The 27753-nt window shown below is 44.3% G+C and overlaps 1 protein-coding gene across 4 annotated transcripts in view; it reads left to right on the top strand.

Moving 5' to 3' along the window:
- The window catches only part of CCDC18 (coiled-coil domain containing 18), a 207509-nt gene that overhangs the window by 2001 nt on the left and 177755 nt on the right, over positions 1 to 27753 (top strand). For 3 of the 4 annotated variants that reach the window (XM_073593128.1, XM_073593127.1, XM_073593125.1), the window contains exons 2-3: positions 9564 to 9698; positions 12114 to 12267. In XM_073593128.1, the coding sequence (XP_073449229.1) occupies positions 9580 to 9698; positions 12114 to 12267 (273 nt within the window). In that variant the 5' untranslated portion in view covers positions 9564 to 9579. The remainder of the gene's footprint in view (positions 1 to 9563; positions 9699 to 12113; positions 12268 to 27753) is intronic. The other variant, XM_073593126.1, reaches the window with a different exon arrangement.

Genomic DNA, 27753 nt, shown 5'->3' with positions numbered 1-27753 from the left:
CTTTTATTGTTCAGTGAGAAAAATCTTGGCAAACTGAGAAAAACTTTGTCAAATCCTCCCCCTTGCTGTGAGTGACCGCCTAAGACACAGGCAATATTTTTTAATTCCCTCCCCCACTCCTTTCTTCAGCAGCTCTGCGAGGATTGGCTGTTCCACACCTCAGCATGATTTGGCATGCTGAAGTCATGTGGTTACTTTCCTGTCTTTTCACTGAATGTTAGAGATCATAGCAGAAGTTCAGTGTTAGAAATACACAGGGGAGTGTAGAGGTGGGCGGGGAATCTACTGACATCACGACTCCACCCACCGAGCTCCAAACAACAGACCCACCCCCAGAATATGCAGTTTTTCGGGTCTAATAACAGACAGAGGGGAGACATTTGACAGGTGAAGATACATGCAGGAGGCATGTATATCCTTATAGATAACCCCTATGGCAGTAGTTTAGAAAGGATGACATTGGGTTTACATCCACTTTAAGCTTTGGGATTCACACCATAATGCAACAGGCTGCGTACACAAATGTCTATAATTCATTTGTATGCAACGCTAATGGCTCCCAGGAGCCAAAATAGAATCACATTTTACGTTACATGTTCCAATACGCCTGTGTGCATGAGCCCTTATTTCTTTCACACCATCTTACTCTTTTCTATGTGCTGTCCATCCCTTTTCTCTATTTAACCTATTGTGCTGGGAGTGCGGTCACTGCTTGCTCCCAGCACAATGATTATACTGTCAAGGACAGCTCCCAATTATTATTTATGATCAGGAGCTTCTGATCATGTGACCACTTGTGAATATGTAGCCATCAACAGTCTCATGGTTGGGAAGCCCGTTTCCCAGCCAGTGGGCAGCATTATCAAGGGGTTAAAATGATAGCAAGGGTTAACGCTAAATGTTCTTTAAAATGTTCACTTCCCCCACCTCCTGCCTACACTGTATTAGAAAAAAAAAAAAAACCCCTGTGTACTTTCCATTTTCTAGGTAAAAACAAACCTTCAGCCTTTACAACCACTAATGGTCCTAAACTTATAATTAGATCTAAACCCCTCTTGATGTTCACAGTTTAACAAAACTTGTACTGAAAGAATATAGAGGCTCCCATTCACATCTCTCCTTCTGAATATGCTAGTTGCCTAGCTCTTATGCTATTCACTAACTTAAGTATTTTCTGAGTTAGCCAAGCATTTTCAGGAGGTCAGCAATGGTTGCCTCCATATTTCTATCAAATACAAGTTTAGTTTGAAGTAGACGTTGATATAAAATCATGTAAACATTTTTTGCCTAAGTCATTAAAGAGCAAAAACACTTTCAGGTCCAAGATGGTGAAACACATCAAACTGCCTAAAATCTGGATTTGATTGTGAAAGTATAGATTGGATTGAATTGGATTCTTGGTCTTCCTACTAACAAACCCTGACACCCAACCCAATGTGCCTAAATCCCCTCCGACTGCAATATTAAAAACCTGTCCCTAATATTCCATTCTCATATTTAATGTCTTACAGTTTTCTTGCAGCTGAGTTAGCCCTGGCCCAGTCCTGGAACATTACCTTCATGACTTTTGGAGTTGGTTAAAAACACACTTTCTTAGATTATAAAGAGCGGTAAGGTCTCTAATATCTTATTAAATTACAAAAAAATAATTAGGGAAATTCGGACACCTTGTATTTAGACACTTACCGAACCAAATGGGGATGATGTTTGGTGGTTAACTTGACCTCCAGTATTGACTGTCGGCATGCATTGAGAACAACACTTGGGTGGTATACAAAAAAAAAAAAAAAAAACTTGACAGGGGTTACAGCCTCTTTCTCTATCCGAAATAAAAAAAGTTTTCTTTCTCGAACATTATGGAACACAGAGGCTCAGTAATTACTGATGGGTTATATAGGTATCACTGGTGATTGGACACTGGTACACCCTAACCAGGAAGTTCAACCCCCTATATAATCCCTCCCCCTTGCAGGGATACCTCAGTTTTTCTGCCAGTGTCTTAGGTGTTGGACGTGTAAAGATGTGCTGTGCTGAGCTCCAAAGGGAATATCCTATATCCTATACTGGGGCAGGCCAGGCGAACCAGATCCATTCCAAAGTGTCTTTTCTAGGCTGAATTGGATGGTACCCGGGCCTCGTGTCCGAAGAAACGAGGTTTTACCTGTGACGCTTCTCTTTTTAGAGAGCTGGACCCTGCATATTAGAAAATGGTTTTTCTAGCCTAATTTCCAGCCGGGTGCTTTACAGGGCCAGAACTGTGGATCCCCCTATTCGTAGGGGGCCCCAGTCTCTGACGGTTTTTTCAAACGGAGCCCACCGGGAGAGGCGAAGATTGGGTCTGTACAACAAACCCTGCGGCTGGATAAGGTAGGGGAGATTCCACAGAATTTTTTAATTCTAGTAGGTTTCTCCTTTAACCACTTCAATACAGGGCACTTAGACACCTTCCTGCCCAGACCAATTTTCAGCTTTCACTGCTGTCGCAGTTTGAATGACAATTGCGCGGTCATCCAACACTGTACCCAAACTAAATTTTTATCATTTTGTTCCCACAAATAGAGCTTTTGGTGGTATTTGATCACCTCTACGGTTTTTATTTTTTGCGAAACAGATAAAAAAAGACCGAAAATTCTGAAAAAAATAAAAGTTTTGCTTTTGTTTTTGTTTAAAAAGTTTGTAAATAAGTTTTCTCCTTCACTGATGGGCACTGATAAGGCGGCACTGACAGGCACTGATAAGGCGGCAGTGATGAGGTGGCACCAATGAGCGGGTACTGACGGGCACTGATATGCGGCACTGATGGGCACTGGTAGGCGGCACTGATGGGTGGCACTGATATGCAGCACTGATGGGCATTGATAGGCGGCACTGATGGGCACTTATGGGTGGCACTGATGGGCACTGTTAGGCAACACCTATGGGCACTGAAAGGCTGCACAGATGGGTTCTTATGGGTGGCACTGATAGGTGGCACTGATACGCGGCACTGATGGGCATCCCTGGTGGCACTGGCAGTGGTAGGCATGGGAGTGGGCACTGATTGGCAGCTGCCTGGGCATTGATTGGCAGCTGCCTTTGCACAGATCAGTATTTCCCTGGGGGTCTAGGGGGCATACCTGGTGGTCCAGTGTGGCCGGCTTCCCTGGTGGTCCTGGGCGGCAATCCTGGTGGTCCTGGGTAGGATCCGAGGGGGGGCTGTGCTGATAAACAATCAGCACAGACCCCCCCTGTCAGGAGAGCAGCCGATCGCCTCTCCTCTACTCGCGTCTGTCAGACGCCAGTGAGGAAAAGCCGATCACTGGCTCTTCCTATTTACATCGTGATCAGCCGTGATTGGCTCTGACGTCTCCGTCAGAGACTCTTTACCTAGATCGGTGTTGCGGGGTGTCAGATTGACACCCCGCAACAACGATCGCCGTGTCATATGACGTCCAGTCAGGATATTGAAACCACTTTGCCGACGTCATTCTGCTATATGGCGGGCGGCAAGTGGTTAAGGTAAATGCATGCTATGCCTATTGTGACCACCGGGGGCTGCCGAGAGCATAAACCTTCTCATGCTGATGTCTGTCTCAAGTGTTTGACGCTGCACAAGCTCCTCCGGCGGCTCCAGGTAGGATGGATGGGGGCTCTCCTCAGGGATATCTCCCCCCAGACTAGGGGGGGGCCGCAGGTGATCTGTAAGGCGGTTAGACACGGCATTTTCACCGCCATCGTGGCCGCCGCCACCATTTGCACAGGGCAGGCCCATCACTACCGGCCTCTCTCCCTCCTCCCCCTCCCCCAGCCTCCTCCATGTTGGTTCAGAAGGGTCGGCTAGTGTGGGAAGCGCTTGTTTTTTATAAAAAACGGGGGGGAGGCGCGGTAAAAGGGGGGGCGGGGTGTCAGCACAGCGTGCTCAGACGCCCACAGGACCGGCTGCAGGCTATTAAAGGGACTGATTGCAGGTGCACTAAGCCTTCTGGAGGGACACAGAGCTGACGATCGCATGTAAGGTGGGACACAGGCATTCTCCTAGGCAGCATTTACTAAAGTAACACCAGACTGGGCATTGGGTAGCACGGCTTTTAGCCAGACTACATCGCTCAGCAGTCAGTGTTCATCTTGTGATACCTCCACCTTGTTGCTTTGCACTATGGGTAGAAGAGGTTCAAGCACCCCAAGAACCAGAGAATCTAGGGGATCTCGTTCAGGTTCTGAGGGCCCCCTGTCTGCAGCATCCTCCCCCCGAGGGGCCAGGGACGACTAGCCAGGGAGAGCCGTCGGGGTCAGGGGCTATACCTGCTTCTGGCACTTCAGCCCCTATATACATTACACAGGAGGTTTTTTCCTCAACCATTAATGGTCTAGAGGAAAGATTAATGGCCGTGATTACGTCTTCACTCGGTGGAAGAAAACGCACTAGGCCTTCCTCTGTTCCCCAAGACCCTCAGGAAGAGGAGCTCTGGGATAAAGGAGAGGAATCCCTTTCAGAGGAACGGGATGGGACGGATGATTCCACTTCGGAGGAATCAGGTGGAGAGGGACCCTCTGCGACTTCCCAAGAGGAGAAAGTCTTAGTGCAGATCCTTACTAGATTGGTCCGCTCCACATTTAAGTTGCCCATATCTGAATCAGTTAAAGAACCCTCTTCTTCTTTAGGGTCACTGAAACCTTCTCAAACAGCACAGGCTTTTCCTGTTCATAATTTACTTGAAAAGCTCCTTTATGCTCAGTGGGATCACCCAGATAAATTTTTTTTTCCGCCGAAAAAGTTTTCAACACTTTATCCTATGGAAGAAAAGTTTATGAAAATGTGGGGAGTACCGGCCATTGATGCCGCCATTTCCTCCTTAAATAATAGTCTGACTTGTCCTGTAGAAGATGCTCAGGGATCCTGTAGATCAGTGGTTCTCAACTCCAGTCCTCAGGACCCACTAACAGGCCAGGTTTGCAAGATAACTGAAATGCATCACAGGTGATATAATTTGCTGCTCAGTGATTGCAGTATTCTAGTCTGCATCTCCCCCAAGGTAATACTTAAAATCTGGCCTGTTGGTGGGTCCTGAGGACTGGAGTTGAGAACCACTGCTGTAGATAAAAAGATGGAATCCCTATTGAAGGATGTTTTCTCCTTAGCAGGCTCAGTGGCTCAACCTGCAGTAGCAGCGATTGGAGTCCGTCAATAACTAAGAGACCTTGTTAAGCAGGTCATCTGGGTTTTACCTGAACAGCAGGCCCAGGGGTTGGCTAACCTTCCAGCGGCCTTATGTTATGTTGTTGAAGCCATCAGAGATTCTATCATGCAAACCTCTCGTCTGTCGCTGGGGTTAGCGCATATACGTAGAATCCTATGGTTGAAAGGTTGGTCAGCCGAAGCACCATGTAAGAAGCTCCTGGCTGGGTTTCCATTTCGTGGTGAAAGGTTGTTTGGAGGAGACTTGGATAACTATATCATGAGAATCTCTTGTGGGAAAAGCACTCTCTTACCTGTTAGGAAGAAGAGTAAGCGTCCCTCTTTCAAACGGACTCTTTCCCCAGCTCCGGGGGCTTCAGCCTCCAGGCAGTCTCGACGGCCTCCTTCATCTGGGTCCAGAGACAAGAGTCAACCCCAGGGACAAAAGAAGTCATGGGGGAAGAAGCCTACTAGGCAAAACACTAAGACCTCTGCATGAGGGGGCGCCCCCGCTCGCTTGAGTGGGGGGAAGACTGCGACAGTTCTCAGCGTTTTGGCAGGAGGATTTCCAGGACAGATGGGTAATCTCCACGGTAACCTTAGGGTACAAGCTGGAGTTTCAGGAATTTCCTTCTCCTCGTTTCCTCAAGTCAAGTGTCCCCAGAGATCCAGAGAAAAGGCAGTCGCTCCTTCTAGCGTTAGAGCGACTTTTGGGGCAGGAGGTCATTATGGTAGTTCCCGCGAAAGATCAAGGATTGGGTTTCTATTCCAACCTTTTTACGGTCCAAAAACCAAATGGGGCTGTCAGACCCATTTTGGATTTAAGGGATCTGAACCTATTCCTAAGGATTCAATCCTTCCGCATGGAATCAATTCGGACAGTAGTCTCCACCCTGCAGGGAGGAGAATTTCTGGCATCAATAGACATCAGAGATGCATATCTGCATGTGCCCATTTTTCCTGCTCATCAGAAGTTTCTGCGCAGTTTGTGGCTCTGCCTTTTGGGATAGCCACTGCACCTCGAGTGTTCACAAAGGTCTTGGCTCCTCCTCTTGCCAGATTAAGGGCTCAGGGTATAGCTGTCATAGCATACCTAGACGACTTGCTGCTGATAGACCGGTCGGTAGCCTCCTTGAACGGGAACTTGAGGACCACAGTCAAGTATCTGGAACACCTAGGTTGGATCCTCAACCTAGAAAAATCTTTCCTAAAACCAGTAAGAAGACTGGAGTATTTGGGTCTGATCATAGATACAAGCCAGGAGAAGTTATTTCTACCTCAGGCAAAGATCACTGCCTTAAGGGAGCTGATCCTGGCAGTCAGGACCAAGAAGGGTCCCTCTGTCCGCCTTTGTATGAGGCTGCTGGGAAAGATGGTGTCTTAGTTCGAAACGGTTCCCTGTGCTCAGTTCCATTCAAGACTACTGCAGCACAGTATTCTGTCGGCCTGGAACAAGAAGGTTCAGGCATTAGACCTTCCGATACACCTGTCTCATGCGGTGCGTCAGAGCCTCAATTGGTGGCTCATACCCAAAAATCTGTAGAAGGGAAAATCCTTTCTGCTGGTTACCTGGACGGTGGTAACAACAGATGCCAGTCTGTCGGGTTGGGGAGCAGTTTTGGAACAGTCTGCGGTTCAGGGGGTATGGTCCAAGACCGAGAGGACCTTACCCATCAACATTCTGTAGAGCCGTGCGGCATATCTTGCCCTAAAGACCTGGACTATCAGGCTACAGGGTTGCCCGGTCAGGATCCAGTCCGACAATGCCACAGCAGTGGCTTATGTCAATCATCAGGGAGGCACCAGGAGCCGAGCTGCTTAAAAGGAGGTGAACCAGATCTTAGTCTGGGCAGAGAAGCATGTGCCATGCATTTCAGCAGTATTTATTCTGGGGATAGAGAACTGGCAGGCGGTCTATTTAAGTCGCCAGCAGTTACTTCCAGGGGAATGGTCTCTGCAGGAAAGGAAGTCAGTACTTCTGGTGGCCCCCGCTTGGCCCAGAAGGACGTGGTATGCGGAAATAGTAAGGATGATGGTGGGTTCCCCGTGGACACTACTGGTACGCCCAGACCTGTTATCTCAAGGTCCAGTGTTCCATCCTGCCTTACAAACGCTAAATTTGACGGTTTGGCTATTGAGACCCACGTTCTGAAGAGTCGTGGGCTTTCAGGTCCTGTGATATCTACCTTGATCAATGCAAGGAAGCCAGCTTCCACAATGATTTATCATAGAGTCTGGAAAGCTTATATATCCTGGTGTGAATCCAGTGGTTGGCATCCCAGAAAATAAATGATTGGTAGAATTCTTGATTTTCTGCAATTGGGATTAGAGATGAAGCTGGCCTTGAGTACCATCAAGGGCCAGGTCTCGGCCTTATCGGTATTATTTCAACAGCCACTTGCTTCGCATTCTTTGGTCCGAAACTTTATGCAGGGGGTGACGCGTCTTAATCCTCCGGTTAAGGCGCCCCTAAACCCCTGGGACTTGAATTTGGTTCTGTCTGTGTTACAGAAACAGCCTTTTGAACCAATACGTCAGATTCCTTTGGTTTTGCTGACAAGGAAGTTCATTTTTCTGGTGGCCATCTCTTCTGCTAGAAGAGTATCAGAATTAGCAGCTCTTTCCTGTAAAGAGCCTTTATTTGATTGTACATAAGGATAGAGTGGTACTGCTCCCTCATCTTAGTTTTTTACCGAAGGTGGTTTCAGATTTTCATCTAAACCAAGACATTGTTCTACCTTCCTTTTTTCCAGATCCCTGTTTTCCGGAAGAAAGATCACTACATTCTTTGGATGTAGTGAGAGCAGTTAAGGCCTATCTGGAATCGACTGCTCAGATTCGCAAAACGGATGTTTTGTTTGTGCTGCCAGACGGTCCCAGTAGAGGACAAGCAGCATCAAAAGCTACCATTTCTAAATGGATTCGACAATTGATCATTCAAGCTTACGGTTTGAAACAGAGGATTCCTCCGTTTCAGATCAGGGCACATTCCACAAGGGCTATTGGTGCTTCTTGGGCAGTGCATCACCGGTCCTCTATGGCTCAAATCTGCAAGGCCGCAACCTGGTCTTCAGTCCATACATTCACCAGATTCTATCAGGTGGATGTGAGAAGGCATGAGGATATCGCCTTTGGGCGTAGTGTGCTGCAGGCAGCGGTACAGGGTCCTCAGGTCTGATTGCACCCTACTTGGTTGTGGTTCCCCCCCCCCCTCAGATAGCATTGCTCTGGGACATCCCATCAGTAATTACTGAGGTTCTGTGTCCCGTGATGTTCGAGAAAGAAAATAGGATTTTTTTAAACAGCTTACCTGTAAAATCCTTTTCTTTCGATGGACATCATGGGACACAGAGGTCCCGCCCCTCTTCTAATACATTATATTGCTTGGCTACAAAACTGAGGGATTATATAGGGGGTTGAACTTCCTGGTTAGGGTGTGCCAGTTTCCAATCACCAGTGATACCTATATAACCCATCAGTAATTACTGAAGCTCTGTGTCCCGTGATGTCCATCGAAATAAAAGGATTTTACAGGTAAGCTGTTTTAAAAAATCCTATTTTTCCTATATTTAAGGGCTCATGTTACCTTCATTTCAGTAGCTCTGGATAGGTGTGATCATTTTAAAATGCACCTCTATCCAAACCCAAAAAAACCCCTTTTGGCTGGAGTGTGGAAGGGAGAGTAATAGGACCCCTTACTAATTTTTATTGTCTGTATCCTTGTCACTGGTGATTGGAAAGATTGCTGCTCACAAGCGCAAACCATCCAACTGGAAGGAGCAGTTTTGCAAGTAGGAATGGGCAAAAATCCCAGTGATAAGATGTGGCAATCTCATAGAGACTTATCCAAAGTGACTTGGAGCTGTGATAGCCGCAAAAGGTAGCTCTACAAAGTATTGACTTTAGGGGGGGAATAGTTATGCACATTGACTTTTTTTGTTATTTTGTCCTATTTGTTGTTTGCTTCACAATAAAAAAAAAATCTTCAAAGTTGTGGGCATGTTCTGTAAATTAAATGATGCAAATCCTCAAACAATCCATGTTAATTCCAGGTTGTGAGGCAACAAAACATGAAAAATGCCAAGGGGGTGAATACTTTTGCAAGGCACTGTATATAGATTTTCATTAAAATCATTTATGCAAATATAACCCTAATCCAGTTCTAATAGATTATCCTTGTCGTTGGATCAGAACTTTTAATTTGTGATGGAAAAGGGACAACGCTTCAGGACGGGTTCTATCAGTTGCACGTAGCTTGAAGAGACAATGAAAAAGTGTACGGGTTGGGGAATTTTTTCAGGTTTTATGTGGGTCACCTTGTTGTGTTTTTTTCTTTCCTTTTTCTCCTGTGCTTTATAAAAATCTGCTTTATAGTGTGCTGAAGCTGATATTAGATTGTTTTTTGTAGAGAGATCCCCTGTGAAATGGAATCTAATACATCACAGTGTGAAGACCAAGGTTTAACTGAGGAAAGTGTCAAGGCAGTAAAAAGCCATCAAGTGCAGACAGAGAATTTATGGAACTTTGAAGGTCATCTTTCCAGGTACACTTTCTCTATTGCAAAATACAATTTTTGAATAATTTTTTTCTTGGTTAGAATGGAGAACGGTTATAACCTCTGTTGGCTTTTTTTTTTATTTTTATATATATATATATATATATATATATATATAATTAGCAGTATAATGATCCCACATCACTACCCATCCCGGTGACAGTCTGGGATCTTTGTTTTCAAATGTGACTCTAGGGGGATAAGGTTCTAGCAGTTCCCTACTTGTTCCTACCTGTTTGTGCTCTGGAGAAATAGCTGTTTGTTCTTCTGTGCCTTTTGGATAGTGATTATAAATGTGAATGACTCTTTCGTTTCTGATCAGCTGATGCAATTGCAGAGCTCTAATGAGAAAAGTTGCAGGTTCTGCATACCTTTTTAGGAGTGATGAACCCTTCAGGAGCATCTCGCCAAAAATTAAAATTTTTGTTGGAGAGGATGCCTAAAATCTGACTTGTATCTTAGTGCAGACGTCTGGGAAAATCAGTGAGACAATCACACAAAAGGAAATTCCATTTCCGGGGTGTGGGTGTTCCATACACCAACTGTGTACAGAACACCTGATCACGGGTGCAATGCATTCCTGGCTTCTGTGGAAAAGAATAATAAATGCACAATTTTTCCCAAAAGATGAACTTTAGCCTTTAAATGTAAAATTATTAAAGCAGAACTCCAGTTTTTAAAAATAAAATCCCATAAAAAGAACCAGTGCAATCTTTCCCTTTTTCTAATCCAAAACTGAAAAATCCAGAGTTCAGGCTTAAAGGAGAAGTATAGCCAAAGCTATTTTGGCTGTGCTTCTCCTGTAGGTCACAGGAGTGCAGTTTGTTCTGCACTCCTCTGACCTGTTTTCAGCTGACAGCGGGCATCACAAAGCTGGTTCAGGCACTGAAAAGATTCCAACCATATGGTCAAGATCCACCCAGATGCCTGGACTGGCAGTTGGCACAGCCGCTCAGCAAGCCGAGAGAGCCTGAGCCAGCCACTCCCGCCCCCTCCGTAGCCCAATGCTCCAGGTGAGCGCTGGAGGAGCAGAGCAGAGAGCCAGTGACTGAAAGTCCCCAGCTCTCTGCTCCCTGAAGGCTGAGAATAAGGTGATCAGCAGTCTTTTTTTCACCCAGTTCTCAGTCTTAGAAGCGGCGGGGGACAGATGCAGCATCGGAAAATTGCTGCTTCCATCTAGGTGAGTATCATTTTTTTTTCTATTTTAAAGGAGAAATATGGGCAAAGTTTTTTGGCTATACTTCATTCTGCACTTCTGTGACACCTTTTCAGCTGATAGTGGGCTGAAGCCTGCTGTCGGCTGTCATCACTCAGCCAGTCCAGGCTGGGGAAAGGTCTAGACTTTACAGTCAGAATCCACCCAGATTCCTGGACTGGCAGCTGGCTCAGCCTCTCAGTTGTGCCGCTGGGAGACTAAGCCAGCCACTCCCTCCCCTGCCCAACTCCGTGCTCCAGTGAGTGCTGGAGGGGCAGAGCAGAGAGTCGGTGACTGACAGTCACAGCTCTTGGCTCAGAGTGGAGGGGAGAACTGAGCGATCGGCGGTGTTCGATCGCTCAGTTTTCAGTGCAAAGGTGGCGGGGGACAAATATAGTATCTGATAGATGCTGCATCCACCTAGGTGAGTATAACGTTTTTTTGTTAACCCCATACTTCTAAGTATGTTCAGATTGTTGACTAATATCTCTATTATAAGAGCTCTAAACCCCCATTCACATTAGTGTGTTTTCTCATGCTCTACTGCTGATGCACTGCACTGCATGACAGTGGAAATCACATTATTCTCTATGTTGTCTGTTCACATCAATGCAGCGCAGCTGCAGCACATTTTTTGAAAAGGTGCTGAAGCTACTTTAATGCATTTGCAGTGTGATTTTTGGCCTCATTTACTTTAATAGAAACCCACCAAAACCCCATGTAAAATATTTGCAGATGTGGTTTTAGTGTATTTTTGGCAGATATTCATGTAATATTAATAAAAGCTTTTTGTTTAAAAAAAAAATCCAGTCTCTTACAAAAAAAAAAGCATGATTCGTGTAAAAGTACCAAAAATGTGCAAAGTCGCACTACAAAAATGCACTGAAAAAACACATCGTACTGAAGCTACACTTTGCTTATTTTTACATTTTAGACTCTAATGTTATAAGTTAGATTTTTGGGATTACATAGATGTGATCATTTTAAATACCCCCTCCTCCCCCCTCCCCCAGAGAGATAACACTGTTGTGTTATATCTGAAATGTATAGCAGATGTCATAATTGTGAAAGAGGAAAGATGTGAAGTTAATAATTTCTCCTAGTATTTTTCCAGTTTTCTAGGTAGTGTATTATTTGTGCTTTAGCATTTTCTATTTAATTTCCTTTCTTCATTCTGTTATACCATCTGTTAATTGTGTCTGCGACAGCAGAAGCGAGCACTCCCTGCATAGAGCTCCCTTGGGCCTGACTCTAGAAGATCTCCAACAGCCCAGTCATTGCCAGCCGAGGGACTTTGTTTCCAAGCAAAAGAACACAATGGCTTTAAGTGAAAGCGATTCTCTATGGAGTGCTCAAAATAAGGTATGTAACTCTCTGTTTATAGGTGAGCAGTGCAAATTTTGCAGCTTCAAGTTAAATGCAATATATTTTCCTTTATTTCCATTTCCAAAGTTAAAGTGTTTTAGTAACTCTAAAAAAAAAAAAATTATGCTACTGTCTCTTTAACCGCTTCAGACACGGAAGATTTTACCCCCTTCCTGACCAGAGCACTTTTTGCGATTCGGCACTGCGTCGTTTAACTGACAATTGCGCAGTCGTGCGACGTTGCACCCAAACAAAATTTTTTCCCACAAATAGAGCTTTCTTTTGGTGGTATTTGATCACCTCTGCGGTTTTTATTTTTTGCGCTATAAACAAAAAAAGCGACAATTTTGAAAAAAACGCAATATTTTGTATTTTTTGCTATAATAAATATCCCCATTTTTTTTTTTTTTTTTTTTTTATATTAAAGCAAATCTTTTCTCAGTTTAGGCCGATATGTATTCTTCTCCATATTTTTGGTAATAAAAATTGCAATAAACGTATATTGATTGGTTTGCGCAAAAGTTATAGTGTCTACAAAAAAGGTGATTTATAGCATTTTTATTATTATTTTTTTTACTAGTAATGGCGGCGATCTGCAATTTTTATCATGACTGCGACATTATGGCGGACACATCGGACAATTTTGACACACTTTTGGGACCATTGGCATTTATACAGCGATCAGTGCAATAAAAATGCATTGATTACTGTAAAAATGTCACTGGCAGGGAAGGGGTTAACACTAAGGGGTGATCAAGGGGTTAATTGTACTAGATAAAAAAGTTGGAAAACTGCGCTTAGGATAAGCCTGCACAAGAAAAAGGTATGAATAAATATAAGGTTGCTGCCTCCCCTGACAGAGCACTCCCGAAAGGTGCCCCGATATGTAATATAAAAAGAAGAGAATGTGGGGTGATGGCGCTACCTAAAAAAAACCCAGATGCTGCTGCATAGTGGGGAAAAATCCAAAAAAGATATTATGTATGAGAGTTATTAACCAGCTGTGCCCATACAGTGTATGTAGGATTAGGGGATGTATGATTATGGATGCTACCTGGCAGTATGAACCATATACAATAGATAAGATAGAGAAAATTATGTCACATAAGCCTATATACCCAAGCAATGGCTCCAAGTGATGAAATGGTATGCAGTAAAAGAAAGACCTGGTATGGCGAATACAAGTGTTACAATGCTATGCATAGGAGATAAATCAATATACATACGGGAAAAAACAACCATACACATGCATCAATAATACTATCACATCTATATGAAAGTATGGCATCGTCCAGGTAGGGCCTTGCAACCAGTGTTCAATAAACAGTACAGTGACCCCTAGACAATGGGGCTGTCAGCTGGAAACCAAAAAGTCTATAATATGCAAAATAAGGATTTTGTGTGTAGTGGTCCCACATGCACAGTAATATCTGCATCAGATCTAAAACAGCATCACGGTGACTTTAGTGCTTAAAGGTGATTCCAGGTGACTTCTGTGCTCCCCCTTCAGAATTCCTACTCACCGAATCCAGACACCCCTACAGGGGTAATGGGCATGTAGTGCTTATTATGGAGGCCACTGCTCCCTGGTGTCTTCGGTGGATATCCCAAGTGTATCCTTGTTGGTTGATGAATTCTGATGTGCCCATAGGAGAAATTCCTCATATGCCAAAAAAGGAAGAAAGATCTCCCATGGTGTAGTAAAATCAAAATAAGTCAGTTTATTCAGTTAAAAAACATAAAATGAACAGCAAGCATGACATTCAAAGAACCATGTGTTCCTAGAAATCGGTACCACACGTAGGTAAAAATGCATGTAATGCCGGTTTCAACGAGTGAAAAACAACCCTGTACCGAGATGGGGGATAGCGGCAGCTATTGCGCTCCACCCTCTCGTAAACACGGAAGTGACGTAGTGTGCGTGGCTCTGTCGTACGCGTTTTGTCATAGACGTCCTCAGCGACGGTGCCACACTATTGCACGCTACGTCTTATGTAGAGCGTCCATGCCTGTCCCGCCCCCTCAGGTATAGATAGCCAATGTGAATAACAATGTTAAAAACCAAACGGGAACCCCAAAGCAGGCAGCGAAAAAACTACCCATCTGAAGAGTAATTCCCAGGCAAATAAAAAACATACCTCTGAATGACACGGGCACTTGATGTAATGGACGCCATGGTAGCACTCTCCCCCATAACACCCAAAGGATATATGTCATAAGAAATATGCATAAGAGACACATAAGTAAAGCTATATAAATATAGAGGACTATGGGACCCATATAAGAGCTCCCCCTCCTGGTAGGAGAGAGGTATTATATGCACCAGGTTACCAGATATTACCATGTAAACCTCAAGATAGAAAAAACCCAGACAGGGGTTGATACCCCTGGTGTATTGCCCACAATATATGTGTGCTGATAAACATAGATGCAAGATCTCAATTGGAATGCAAATACAAAAACAGGAAAAATATGCATATCTACAAAAACTGTCCCATCTACCTACAGAAAATGTATTTACCAGATACCCAATGGGCAGTATCATACAGGTGTAAGTGACCATAGAAAAATTAGTAATGAAATGTGTACATATGCATATGGAATGTCCATCATGCTGTGGAAACTAATTTTAATGTGTAAGAGCGTATACGTATTATAAAATATGGCAAGGTACCCAGTGGTGTGGCTCTAATCGATACATAAAAATAAGTGTATATCATATGTTTTTATCAGGGATATGCAATTAGCGGACCTCCAGCTGTTGCAAAACTACAAGTCCCATCATTCCTCTGCCTCTGGGTGTCATGCTTGTGGCTGTCAGAGTCTTGCTATGCTTCATGGGACTTGTAGTTCTGCAACAGCTGGAGGTCCGCTAATTGCATATCCCTGGTTTATATGATATGGTGCAGCGTGTGGGATAAAAGAAAAAATGTAACCCAAAATGAAAAAAACAGAGCACATGGGACTACAGTATCCATAGCTCTATAGGTTATGGTGAGGGGTATGAAGATACTCATTACTTGTGAGGTGTGGGTTGGGTGTAGTGAGGATAACAATAAACCCCACACTTAAAAGTGAAAAAGGCTATACACTAAGATGGACTTATGGTATAATGAGCCCTGTCTGGGCCCTGTAGATAAAAGAATATTATATGTACACAAAGGAAAAAACCCAAAACAAAAAGACAAGAAGAAGAGCGTGTATGTGAGAGGAAGAAAAATGGGCCTTATCTGCCAGATCCTAAAACAGAAGTGCATAGGTAACCCGTATCTGATAACGATGGGGCGTTGAAGAGAATGTCATCACAAAGAATACGTATATATATATATATATATATATATATATATATATATATATATATATATATATATATATATATATATATATATATATATATATATATATATATATATATATGTGTATATGCTATTCAAGAGTGATGGGATATGGGTTTCCTAGATCTCATAAATGGAGAACTACAAGGCCAAGCAAGGGGATATGGCCCAACAGAGCCCCATCAAGGGTTAGCTATAAAACAGTTGAGATCTATGTCTAGGTCGAGGCCCCTGGGGGCCAGGGATCCCAACCTATATATCCAGGCTGTTTCATTTTGAGAGATAAGTGTCGTTTTATTACCACCCCTCCAATGATCTCTAATATAGTCAATGCCATAGAAAATTAGGCCAGAGGGGTCTCGGTTGTGTACCTGATCAAAGTGGCGTGAAAGATTGTGTTTTGGAAATCCCTTTTTTATGTTCTTAATGTGTTCACATATCCGTACGAACAGGGGGCGAGTGGTTCTCCCCACATACTGAAGGTGACAGGGGCACTCTACGACATAAGTCACATGAGTGCTATGACATGTGATCAGATCCCTGATGCTATACTCCCTGTGGTCAGTTTTAGATTTAAAGGTTTCCCTTTTGCGGGGTTGTTTTATACTGACCCTACATGGTAAACATTTCTGGCATTTGTAGAAGCCCTTCATATCTGGAAAAATCTTTATCTGTTTAGGTGGGTTAATAACATTGTGAACCAAATAATCTCAGAGGTTAGGGGATTTTCTGTAGATGAAATTCGGTTTATTAGGCAATATTTTGGCCAGAACTCAGTCTTCCTTCAGGATAGGCCAGTATTTCTTTAAAATATGCTCAAGTTCTTTGTATTGGGTGTTAAACCCTGTTATAAAGGCCATATCCATTGGCTTTTCCTTTTTTGCATTTTTTTTTTAACAAGTTGTTTCTGTCCATACTCACTATGTTGGCCTTTTAATTTTGCCAGATTGTCCATGTTGTACCCTTTCTCATGAAATTGCTTGATTAAAAGATCTGCTTGCATTAGGAAGTCTTCCAGGGTATCAGTTTCTACGTAATCTTAATAGCTGGCCCTTAGGGATATTCCCTTTCCATCGAGGGTGGTGACAGCTGGTCGTAGGTATATACCCATTTTTGTCTGTTGCCTTAAAAAAGGTTTTTGTGTATAGCCTATCTCCCTTTTTAAAGATCTCTAGATCTAAATACTTAATCTTTTGGTGGCTCCATTTACCCGTAAAGGTGATGCCATATTTGTTAGTGTTCAGGTTTTGCAGGAATTGCTCAAACTCTTCAGGTGTACCTTCCCATATTATAATGAGGTCGTTGAGGGACCAATTTTTAATACACCGCAACAAATGATCAGGACTAATCCGAGGACAATGCATCGCTCATCAAATAGAAAATCTAGCAGGCTCCCGGATAGATCAGAAAGTAGGAGAGTTAACTACCAACAAACCACTCAACATGGGACTCCACACACACCAAGATATAATATACCCACTTATAACCGATATTCACCAATAAGGGATTATGGTTACTCCCATCGTGGGGAGAATATGGAGATTATGGAGGCCCTCAAAATTGACGGAATTACCAAGATGAAAAGGTTTGTTCCAGGGGAGGTCCACGAGACAGACCACCAGGAAGATGGAAGGCCCGAGTTCCCTACAGGAATCCGGTATGGAGAGGAATGAATGGGAACAGGGGAGAACAGAGGCGTATAATGGAAGACCATTATCCAGAAGTACATCAGGAACAGACAACATATGGAAACTCCAGAAGAGATCGGGACAACCATTATGGAAGAGACATGGCACCAACCCAGAGACCCATAGAAAGAGGAAACAGACCAGAGGAACTAGAGGGGGGAAGAAGAAAGCGAAGGAGAGAGTACTAGGAAAAGGAATTTACAATCTCAGCGATGTCCAGTTCACTGATGATGAAATGAAAATACTGGACTTAGGTCTGAAGTTTGCTCCAGAAAAGCCTTTGGACAAATTTGAAACCTATATAGACCTACAAAAATTTATGAGAAAGCTTAATCTTAAAAAAACACTGCATTAAATGAAGATACGCGGATGAGAAAAGACTCCCCTTTTGTACATACTCAACTTAAAAATAGATCTATTTTCAACCCCAATACCCCAGGGAACCAATGCATGGGAGCATTTAAGAAAATGGTAGAGGATGATCTAAGGAAGTTAGAAAAACACAACAATAAAACTAAGAAGATCTGGAAAACCATTAAGACACTGGGTAAGAGGAATGAGGTCGTTATACGTCCGGGCAGACCAGGGGGGAGGACTGGTGATCCTCAATAAAAGCGACTATGAGGAGGAGATGGAAAATCTGCTAAAAGTGGAGCACACGTACAAAAAGTTAAAAGGGAGTCCAAAAAGGAAATATGAGAGAAAATTGAAGGCCTTTGTACAAAAAGGGAAAGATAGTGGAATACTTGATGCCAAAGAGGCTGAATATCTGGTTTCTAACTCTACAAAAACCCCAGTAATCTACTACACTCCAAAAATTCTTAAGAGGCTAGTCAAGCCCCATGGGAGACCCATTATTAGTGGTATAAACTCAGTATTCTCGAGGTTGGGTGAATATTTGGACAAGTTTTTAAAACCACTGGTATGCAGAGGAAAATCCTATTTGCATGATAGCTCGCAGCTCTTAGAAGACCTGCGAGAAATCAGTGGAGTTCAAAACCACATACTCGCTACAATTGACGTCAACTCCCTGTAAAAAAGATGGCTTATTAGGCGTAGAAAAGCTTTACATGAACACACTACTATGAGACGACAACAGATTAATTATATACTTGAAGGGGGGCGTGGTCAAGATGGCGACCAGATAGGACGTGTGAGACGGAGCTCCGCACCTGACAGGCCTTTATATCCAGCTATTAGGGGCTAACAGACACCCTGCTTGACCCAAAGAGCTGCAGCTGTGACCGGGCACGGGAGAGAGGAACTCCAGAGCACAGATATCGCCGCCGGGTGCTACACACGTGGAGTTCCCTGCTGGGAGGTGAGAGAGACAGGGCTTCACGGCGGACTGACAATATATAGTATACGCCGGCTGCTGGGGGAATTTACACTTCTCCTGAGATACCTGGCAAGCTGGGACCGAGACCGGGCATGAGAAGGAGGACCTTTGGTGCTCAGAAGAAAAGACAAACGGCTCCTAAAACACCGCCGCTGGCCCAGGACCCACGTGGAGCAGAGTGCTCAAACATGGCGTCACAGACAGAGCATACAGAGCCACATGCTGAGTCGTCCCAGATGGGAGCAGATCAGTTTCAGGCACTTATGCAAGCTATCACAGGCTGCCAAACTACCCTAACTACCAAAATAGAACAAATACAATCAGAAATGGGCCTCATAAGAAGGGATATGGATAAATACAGAGACAGGCTGACGGAGGCAGAACGGAGGGTAGAGGATAATGAAGATACAATCTGAGATCATCGTGCCTCCCTTCGCATACTGCAGGTTAAAATGAAAACGCTGGAATCGCGTGCGCAGGACCAGGAGAATAGGAATCGCAGAAACAACCTGCGTTTGGTGGGACTTCCAGAGGGAGCGGAGGGAAGGGATCTGGTGGCCTATACGGAGCAGCTGTTGCGCAATCTCCTTCCACAAGCACCGTTTTCTACTCACTTTGCAGTGGAACAAGCCCACAGAATGCCATTGGTTCGGGGTCCACCAGGAACACCTCCACGCACCTTCATATTTTGTATGCTGAACTTTAGAGACCGAGATTTGATCCTGAGGGAAGCAAGGAAAGCAGGGGAACTGCGTACTGAAAATGCGAAGATCATGCTATTCCCTGATTACTCGGTGGAAACGCAGAGGCAATGCAGGACATTCGACCAGGTCAAGGCCCTAATGCGCACTAAGGGGCTCAAGTATAGCATGCTATTCCCTGCACGGCTCAGAGTAGTGGACGGTGAAACAACCACATTTTTTACTTCCCCGGAGGAGGCATCCAGATGGCTTGAATCCCTGCCACGCATTTATTGATCCTTCGAATTGAGACTACCACAACTACCCTTCTATTTATCTCATGATGGCCGGTGGTAAGAAATACAGCTCTTTATCTTTGTTAACCCTCTTATCGTATGCGGCAGGGTGGCCGAGGGAACATGGATTGCATGACTCCTGTGGTGCCAGGTTTTATGATATGGCATTACTGGTCCACCTAATGTTATGGTGACGATTTGAATATTGCTTGACTGTCGAGCCTTGCTTGCCCTGGGGCATTTGACTGTCTGATGCGGATCCCCCTCCCATGAGTCTCTGGATGCCGGAGGACTTGCCGGAAGACTTGGAACTCCTGAACTTTATACCTGCTTTGGATTTTCGACGGGAGGGGAGCGGACGCTGGGTCCTGCGCCCGCTCTGGCATTTTTGGGGTGGGGGGTGGGGGGGGCTGGGGAGTCATGTGATGTTAAATATGCTTTGCTTCTATCTTGGCCACACTGCTGACAGAGATGGGAGAATGCGGGTCACACTGCCATATATAACAGATTTGTGTTTTGCCTATGGAGATTATCCATGGTGGGAAGGGTTAAGGGTGGAACGTCCACCTTAGGGACTGGCTCTCCAAGATGAGTATAAATGATTGATTCTTTTTGTCTAACCGAATTCAATTCTTTACAGGTTCAATTGACCAGTGTTTGAAACTAAGTTTGTACCCTTATGCCCCGTACACATGTCCGATCGGAGCGTGTTGTCGGAAATTCCGACCGTGTGTAGGCTCCATCGGACATTTTCCATTGGATTTTCCGACACAGAAAGTTGGAGAGCAGGAGATAAAATTTTCCGACAACAAAATCCGATCGCGTCAATTCCGACCGTGTGTGGCCTGTTCTGACGCACAAAGTGCCACGCATGCTCAGAAGAAATTCCAAGACGGAACAGCTCGGTCTGGTAAACTTAGCGTTCGCAATGGATACAGCACTTTCGTCACGCTGCAATGTTAAAAATGGTTTAATACAGCGCACTCTCTTCTTCTTTATAATGTGACAAGAATTAAGTATTTTTGCTGCTCATATTCACACACACTTCTCACAAAGTTTTATTTTTGTTTTTTTATTGGGATTCCCTGAATATATTGTTATTAGTTGTCACATCTGACAGTATTTTTTTTTTTTTTTTTATTTAATTTTTTTGGGGATTTTAAGCCTTTTTTTTGGATTTAATGTTTGTATTTTTTCAAAGGCTGATCTTTGTTCAATGTTATTTTTATTTTTACTCCAGAATATTTTTGTGTGTGTTTTGTGTGTCAAGTTACCCCAACACCATTGATATCTTTTATTATTTAATCTCAAGGAGATTGTTTGGTGTTGGTGTCCCTTGTTCATTTCACATTGTATATTTGAAATGTACCTGAATCCTCACAAACCAACTGTCCTTTTTGAAGTAAAACACATAGGAGAGTATAATTCAAAACAAAAATCCTTTATTAAGGGCTCAGAACCAAACAAAGAGGAAGGCAACACTGGATCAACAAGAGAAATTAGCAAAGCCTGGGACCCCCACGGCAGACATCAATTCTTGAACATCAAAATTGGTGGCCTGAGGAGTCCATATGTAAGGGAGGGCAGTCTGGTCCAGAATTCACAGAGATCCGGATAGCAGCAGATGACATGTGTGTCCCCAGGCTGTGGTACCACAAGAGGCTGCATTTTTTGGCCGACCAGACTGGATCCAGGGTCCTCACTTTCTGGTCTTCCTTTCACGCTTCATTCCCGGCTGTGGCTGTGCAGTTGGAGATGTGGCAGGAGGAGGAGTAGGACCTGGAGGAGGACTGGGAGGACCTGGAGGAGAGGGAGGACGAGGAGGAGGACCTGCAGGAGGAGGAGGAGGACCATCGCAAAGGTGTGTCTGAGCTGTCATTTGGCCCCTCATACCTTTTGTTAAGAGCCTCCAATATGAGCGCCTCACACAAGACTTGTTGGCCCTCCTCCATCCTCTGCATTTTATAGGCAATGGTGGCAGCAATGTCCTCCTCCATGGTGTGTGGTGCTCCCAGGAACTCTGTAGCCCTCCAAAAGAGTCCTCCGGTAGCCTCCTCTAGGGCACTCCTCCTCCTGCCACTTTCTCTTTCCAGGGGGAGTGGAGGGACCTGCAGATCAGCCAGCCAGCTCGGCCCGGCCACCTCCTGACTGAGACTTCCCTGTGTATGAAAAAGGGACATGGTTGTAATGTTTTTCTTCATCAATCACAATCCTAAATTAGTACTCCCAACTAACATCTAGTTAACATCATTGATTTTACAAGCAGAAATATTTAGAGGAATGCTATACCTGGCTCAATCTGGGCTCCTCCACATGTTGCCTGGAAGGCCCAGGTTGGGTGTCAGAAGCCTCAGCCGGGGGGGAAGGAAGCGTGGAAGGAAGACTGGAGAGGGATGACCTGGGTTCAGTCTGGCCTGCCAGAAAATGCAGCCTGTCGTAGTACAACATCCTGGGGACATAGATGTCATCTGCTGCTCCGGATCTCTGTGAATCCAGGACTTTCTTGCGCTCCCTCAGATATGTGCTCCTCAGGCCACCAATTAATATCTTTATATAGGTGATGTCTGCCGTGGGGATCACCTGCTTCACAATTTCACACAATTGCACCAGTGCTGCCTTCCTCTTTGTTTGGTTCTTGTAATGGGGGTGTTTAATCTCCCACAGACAGGTCAGCTCCCTTAAGATATCTATGAATACTGACATGAAGTCATTATCTTTCAGTAAGATATCCATGTTCACTGCAAGACACAACACAAGACAAAGCCTAATGTCAGACAAAACTCTCCTAATCTTCTTACAATATAGGCTTCAATGTAGAAGCAGTATAGGCACAAGTTTGTCTCTTACCTTCGTTCTTACGATCGGCGCGTCCAATGCTCCTTCCTCCGCTCACAGATCGTACGTAATACGCACGCGTGTTACGCTTTATACACACTGCGCATGCGTGTAACTCCGCCCGCCCCTGACGTTCTTTCTAGTCTATTCCCCGCCCCTTTTCGTTTGGCGCAGTGGGTGAAGAGCACATGGCGGAGTTAGAGCAGGTGTGTGCTAATTATAGCAACGAGGAGGAGGAGGAGGAAAGCCCGGATCCGGACACGTCCCGATCCAGAAGGAGACGTTTTAAGGCCACAAATATGTCCTTTGGGGAGATGTTGGAGATGGTCGACATCATGAAGAAGTCTGACTATGACAGAAAGTATGGGCCTTACCCCAACCCTAACATCAGAAAGGCAAAGATCATGGCGAAAGTGGTCAAAAGCCTTCACAAGAATTTCGGGGTACGAAGATCGAAAGATCAGCTCAGGAAGCGGTGGTCGGACCTGAAGTTAAGAGAGCCAGAGCAGTACGGAAAGATCCGGAGAGTGCTGCAAAAAAGTAAGTAGTTGTGCTGTGTTCCTATTCTTTCTGTCTTTATTCCGTTCATGCTGCTCCATATGCTTTTCTTAATTGTAACGTTTAAAAGGGCAACTTTAATGTTCATGGGCCCATTATTCGTTCGTATCAAACATTTTTCTTTCGGCCTCTAAAACACCATTGTTTAGGCCATATGCATTTTCCCACATTTTTTTTGGGCCTACTTGGATGCCAAATATTTGTTTGTGTAGATGGGTTTGTTACTAGAATGAAATGCCAACTAGATTGTGTGTAAGGAGAGGACACTGAGCAGCTGTTTTCACATCTGGACACTGGAGCACTAGTGTGGGACACCAGAACACCATTTTTATTAGGGGGCCACACAGGTGCTCCAGTGTATACTATAGGGGGGTCTCCATCTGTGAAGCTTGTACTAAACAGGTAAAGTATTGCAGCTTGACAAAGGCCAATAAAAAAAATACATCTTGGAACTCGGCTAAAATAGACAATTGTACCCCACTTCCAAGCAATGTTTCCTATTTCTAGTTCTGCCATAAAATATCTGTGTGCTAATTATACCATTTTTGTTTTACATAGGGGAGAAAAGACTCGGAGGACACCCCTTTATCCGAGGAGACCAGAGACCCCCCACCTCTGGAAGAAGGTGAAATACCAACAACCCAAGCTGAGCAGGAGGAAGAAGAAGATGTGGTGGAGATTGGCACCACAACAGGTGAGTGTCTGCGACCACAGGCTCAGGTAAAAGAGATGGATGGTGGCAGATTTTTGAGACCTGTTTTTGTTTTGTTTCTCTCTTTTTAGGTGATCGTGATGTTGTGGATCCAGAACGTTTCACATCAGAAAGTGCCCAGATCCTGATCGGGGAGATCATGGGGTGTAATGTCGAACTGCAAAACATACAGCAAAAAATCAATGATGTTATTAAAAAAAATAATAACATCATTGATGTTTTTGGGGCGAATTTAAAACCCCACAAAATCACCTTTTTGGATTGTGGTCCAATCTTTTAACTTTTTTTGCAATGTTTAGAAAAGCCAAATTTGGAGGATGCACACAGTGTGTCAACATGTGCTATCTGCCATCACGGGAGATCAATGGACGCGTTTTGGGGGTGCAACCCCTTCCTCAATTATAAAGTAGCGTTGAGGAAGGGCTTGCTCCCCCAAAACACGTCCCTTGATCCCCCCTGATGGCAGCTAGCACATGTTGACATTCGTAAATTGGTGTGCATCTTCCAAATTTGGCTTTTCCAGGGATGATTTCCCCCCATCTGAACGCTATATCAAACCCAGTTCCTAAATACTGATGTCTGATATAGCCTTCAGGTTTTACCTAATGTGAACTTTGTAAGTTCAAGTTTTTTGGCTTTCTTGTTGGTTTTACACAGGCCTGTTTTATCTGAAATGGACGTTTCAATTTTTGATAATGCTGCTGCAAAAATTGTTATACAACAAACATGTTGGTTTGTTTTAAAAACCTTTGGTAAATGCACATGTGATTGTGCAGGTATAAAAAAAGTTGCTTACTCAAGAATGTGTGGATTATTGTCTCAACACTACAATACAACACTTTTGGGGTGATGTAATTGCTGTTTTCTGCAAAAATGGGTGTTATTTCCTAAGGGCAAATCCTCTTGGCACTACAAGTGCAGTTTCAGTGCAGTTGCAAGTGCACTTGTAGTGAAATGTGTTTTTGCATTTAGGAAATAACAGCCAACAGTGCTTTGTATAAGGTTACACAATCACGACATTTTCTGGACTCAACACATTTCTGTCAGGGTCAGCTAAAACAAACACAAGCAGTAAATATCCACCAAGAATTTCTTTTTTCTTTTTTTATTATAAAAAAAAAAGGCTTCACAGATTTGCTGGCATATTGATAGCCCCCCTACCCGCAAAGAACTCCAGGTAGCGTAACCGGACATCACGGGCACTCAGGGAGGGCAAGCCAGGACGGCCACTTTCAAGCGCCGTCAGTGTGGTTTGATGTAGGATTCCGGCCTCAGGCCCAAATGAGCCGAATGTTTCCTTAAAAAGTTATGGAGAACACAGCACGCCAGTATAATATGGTTCAGTTTATACTCCGCCATATGGATGGGTGTCAGAAATAGTCGGAACCGGCTGGCCAGGATTCCAAATGTGTTCTCCACCACTCTTCGGGCTCTGGCCGGTAATTAAAAACCCTCTGTTCCGGGGTGAGGGTCCTCATTGGGAATGGCCGCATCAGGTGGTCCCCCAGCTCAAACGCTTCATCAGCAACGAACACAAATGGGAGTCCTTCCACATTGTCCTCTGGAGCTGGCAAGTCCAAGCTGCCATTCTGGAGACGCCTGTAGAACTCCGTCTGGGCGATCACTCCACCATCGGACATCCGGCCAATCTTCCCCACGTCCACATACAAGAAGTCGTAATTAGCCGACACCACCGCCAACATCACTATACTATTAAACCCCTTGTAATTATAATAGTACGACCCCGAGTTGGGTGGTGGGACGATGTGGACGTGTTTCCCATCAATTGCCCCTCCGCAGTTAGGAAAGTCCCAGCGCTCGGCAAAGTGGGAGGCCACAGTCTGCCATTCCTGTGGCGTGGAAGGAAACTGTTGATGAAAAAACAATAAACATTACTATTTTTACTCTGAAACATGGCAAGCAGATTGTACACATACATTATGGGGCAACCTCCAGATAGCATTTACTAAGGGGAATTTACCAACGCCAAAGTATAAGGTACACCTATCATATTCCCCCCCCCCCCCCCCCATGGGCCATTTCTTACATTATAGGGGGTGTGTGTAAATCTTGGACAGGTAACCCTCTTCACTTCATTGAGAGCTGAATGCCTAAATAATGGGTATTACTTTGAACAGCCCCTCCTTAGTTACACTATTGGCAGACCACTGGACAGGTAAGAAGTGTCTGAATACAAAGATATAAATACACACTGTACACATTTGAGGACATTTGGACATTCTGCTATTACCTATCAAGATAATAATAGGATACAAAAACTTTAACAGTACCATTGGAAAGTATACAGGCAGGCCCTTGCACTACATGCTTTGGGGAATTCATCCATACATCTGAGCACTAAAGAGATGGGTATAGTGTGTATGGGTTTGGCAAAGTCAGCAGATAGATGATTGAGGATAGATAGAGAATTGGGTTCAGCTGACTTAGCAGTTGGGGGAGGGAGGGTTACTAAAAATTATTTGGGGACACCACAAAAAAAAGCCTCTGCCACTCTGCCTGAATTTAAATCAAAAATAACATTTCCAAACATTTTAGGGGGTGTTTGGGGTAAAGCACTACTATGGAGCAGAAAAAATACATTGTTAAGTGACCACATGAGGTGAATATAGGGCAGGAGACACCATGCTGGGGAGGTTAGTGAAGGGCAAATATGTATGAAGGTCCTAAAATAATAATTACATAAAAATCCAGCATGCATGAGGACAAAGGGGACATTCACAGCATATTACAATCATGGTAATTAGGGAATGAGGAAAGAAATACAAGATATTAGCAAACATTCAATACAATAAAATGTGATAAAAATAAAAATCTTACCTTCATATACTCCTTCTGCAGGACCTGTATGATGGCAGAACAGGTCTCTGGGATTATGATCCCCAGAGCCTGGGGGGAGATGCCTGTCGAGAACTTCAAGTCCTGCAGACTTCTCCCTCTGGCCAAATACCGCAGGGTAGCGACCAACCTCTGCTCCGGAGTGATGGCTTGCCTCATGCAGGTATCCTGCCTGCTAATATAAGGGGTCAGCGAAGCCAACAGACGGTGAAACATGGGGTCCGTCATCCTGAGAAAGTTCCTGAAATCATCAGGATTATTCTCACGGATCTCACGGAGCAAAGGCATATGAGAGAACTGGTCACGCTGAAGCAACCAATTCTTGGTCCATGAACTCCTCCCCACCCTGTTCATGGACTGGACTTGTGTCAAGGTCAGGACCCCAACACCAAGCCCCCGCACAGCACGAACTCTACGAGGAGTACGCATACGAAACATGGCTAGAAAACGGTCGGCTGCTCAGAACGAAGTAACAGAACGCACTGAAGAACAGCAAGGCCTGTGAAGAGCGACCTGAAAAACAGTAACGAACGAACAAGAATACAATGACTACCTAAAGTCACGCGGAACTTGCTGCACGCACTGAAGAGCAAATACAAACCCGCAAGCACAAACTGAACGGCAGAAAACGATCTGAAAGCCACGAGTCTGAAAAAGTGCGAATCGTCTCTCACCAAACTTTTACTAACACGAGATTAGCAAAAGGAGCCCAAAGGGTGCCGCGCTTGGTTCTGAACTGGCCTTTTCTAGTCTCGTCGTACATGGTGTACGTGACCGCGTGGTTGGCGATCGGAAATTCCGACAACTTTGTGCGACCGTGTGTAGACAAAAAAAGTTTGAGCCAACATCCGTCGGAAAAAATCCTAGGATTTTGTTGTCGGAATGTCCGAACAAAGTCCGACCGTGTGTACGCCCTATTAGAGTTATCTAAGTGCACGTAGCTGCTCTAATGCTGACGGGTTGATCTGGTCCCCTTGTAAAAGAGAATCCCTTGTTGTGGTTTTTTTCTTTTCTCATTATTATATTTTTCTACTTTCTCTTCTTTTTCCCTTTTTTTTTTTTTTTTTTTTTTTTTTTTTATTATCAGCGATAGCCTGCAGGTGCTGTGAGTAGTGGAGTCTCTGATCTCATGTTAAGGAAATCAGGTCCTAGGTGTGTCAACTGTAACACACTGCCCCCCTAGG

Source organism: Aquarana catesbeiana, linkage group LG07 (assembly GCF_042186555.1).
Source record: "Aquarana catesbeiana isolate 2022-GZ linkage group LG07, ASM4218655v1, whole genome shotgun sequence".
Classification (NCBI taxonomy): Eukaryota; Metazoa; Chordata; class Amphibia; order Anura; family Ranidae; genus Aquarana; species Aquarana catesbeiana.
This window is presented reverse-complemented; position numbering and strand designations above follow the sequence as displayed.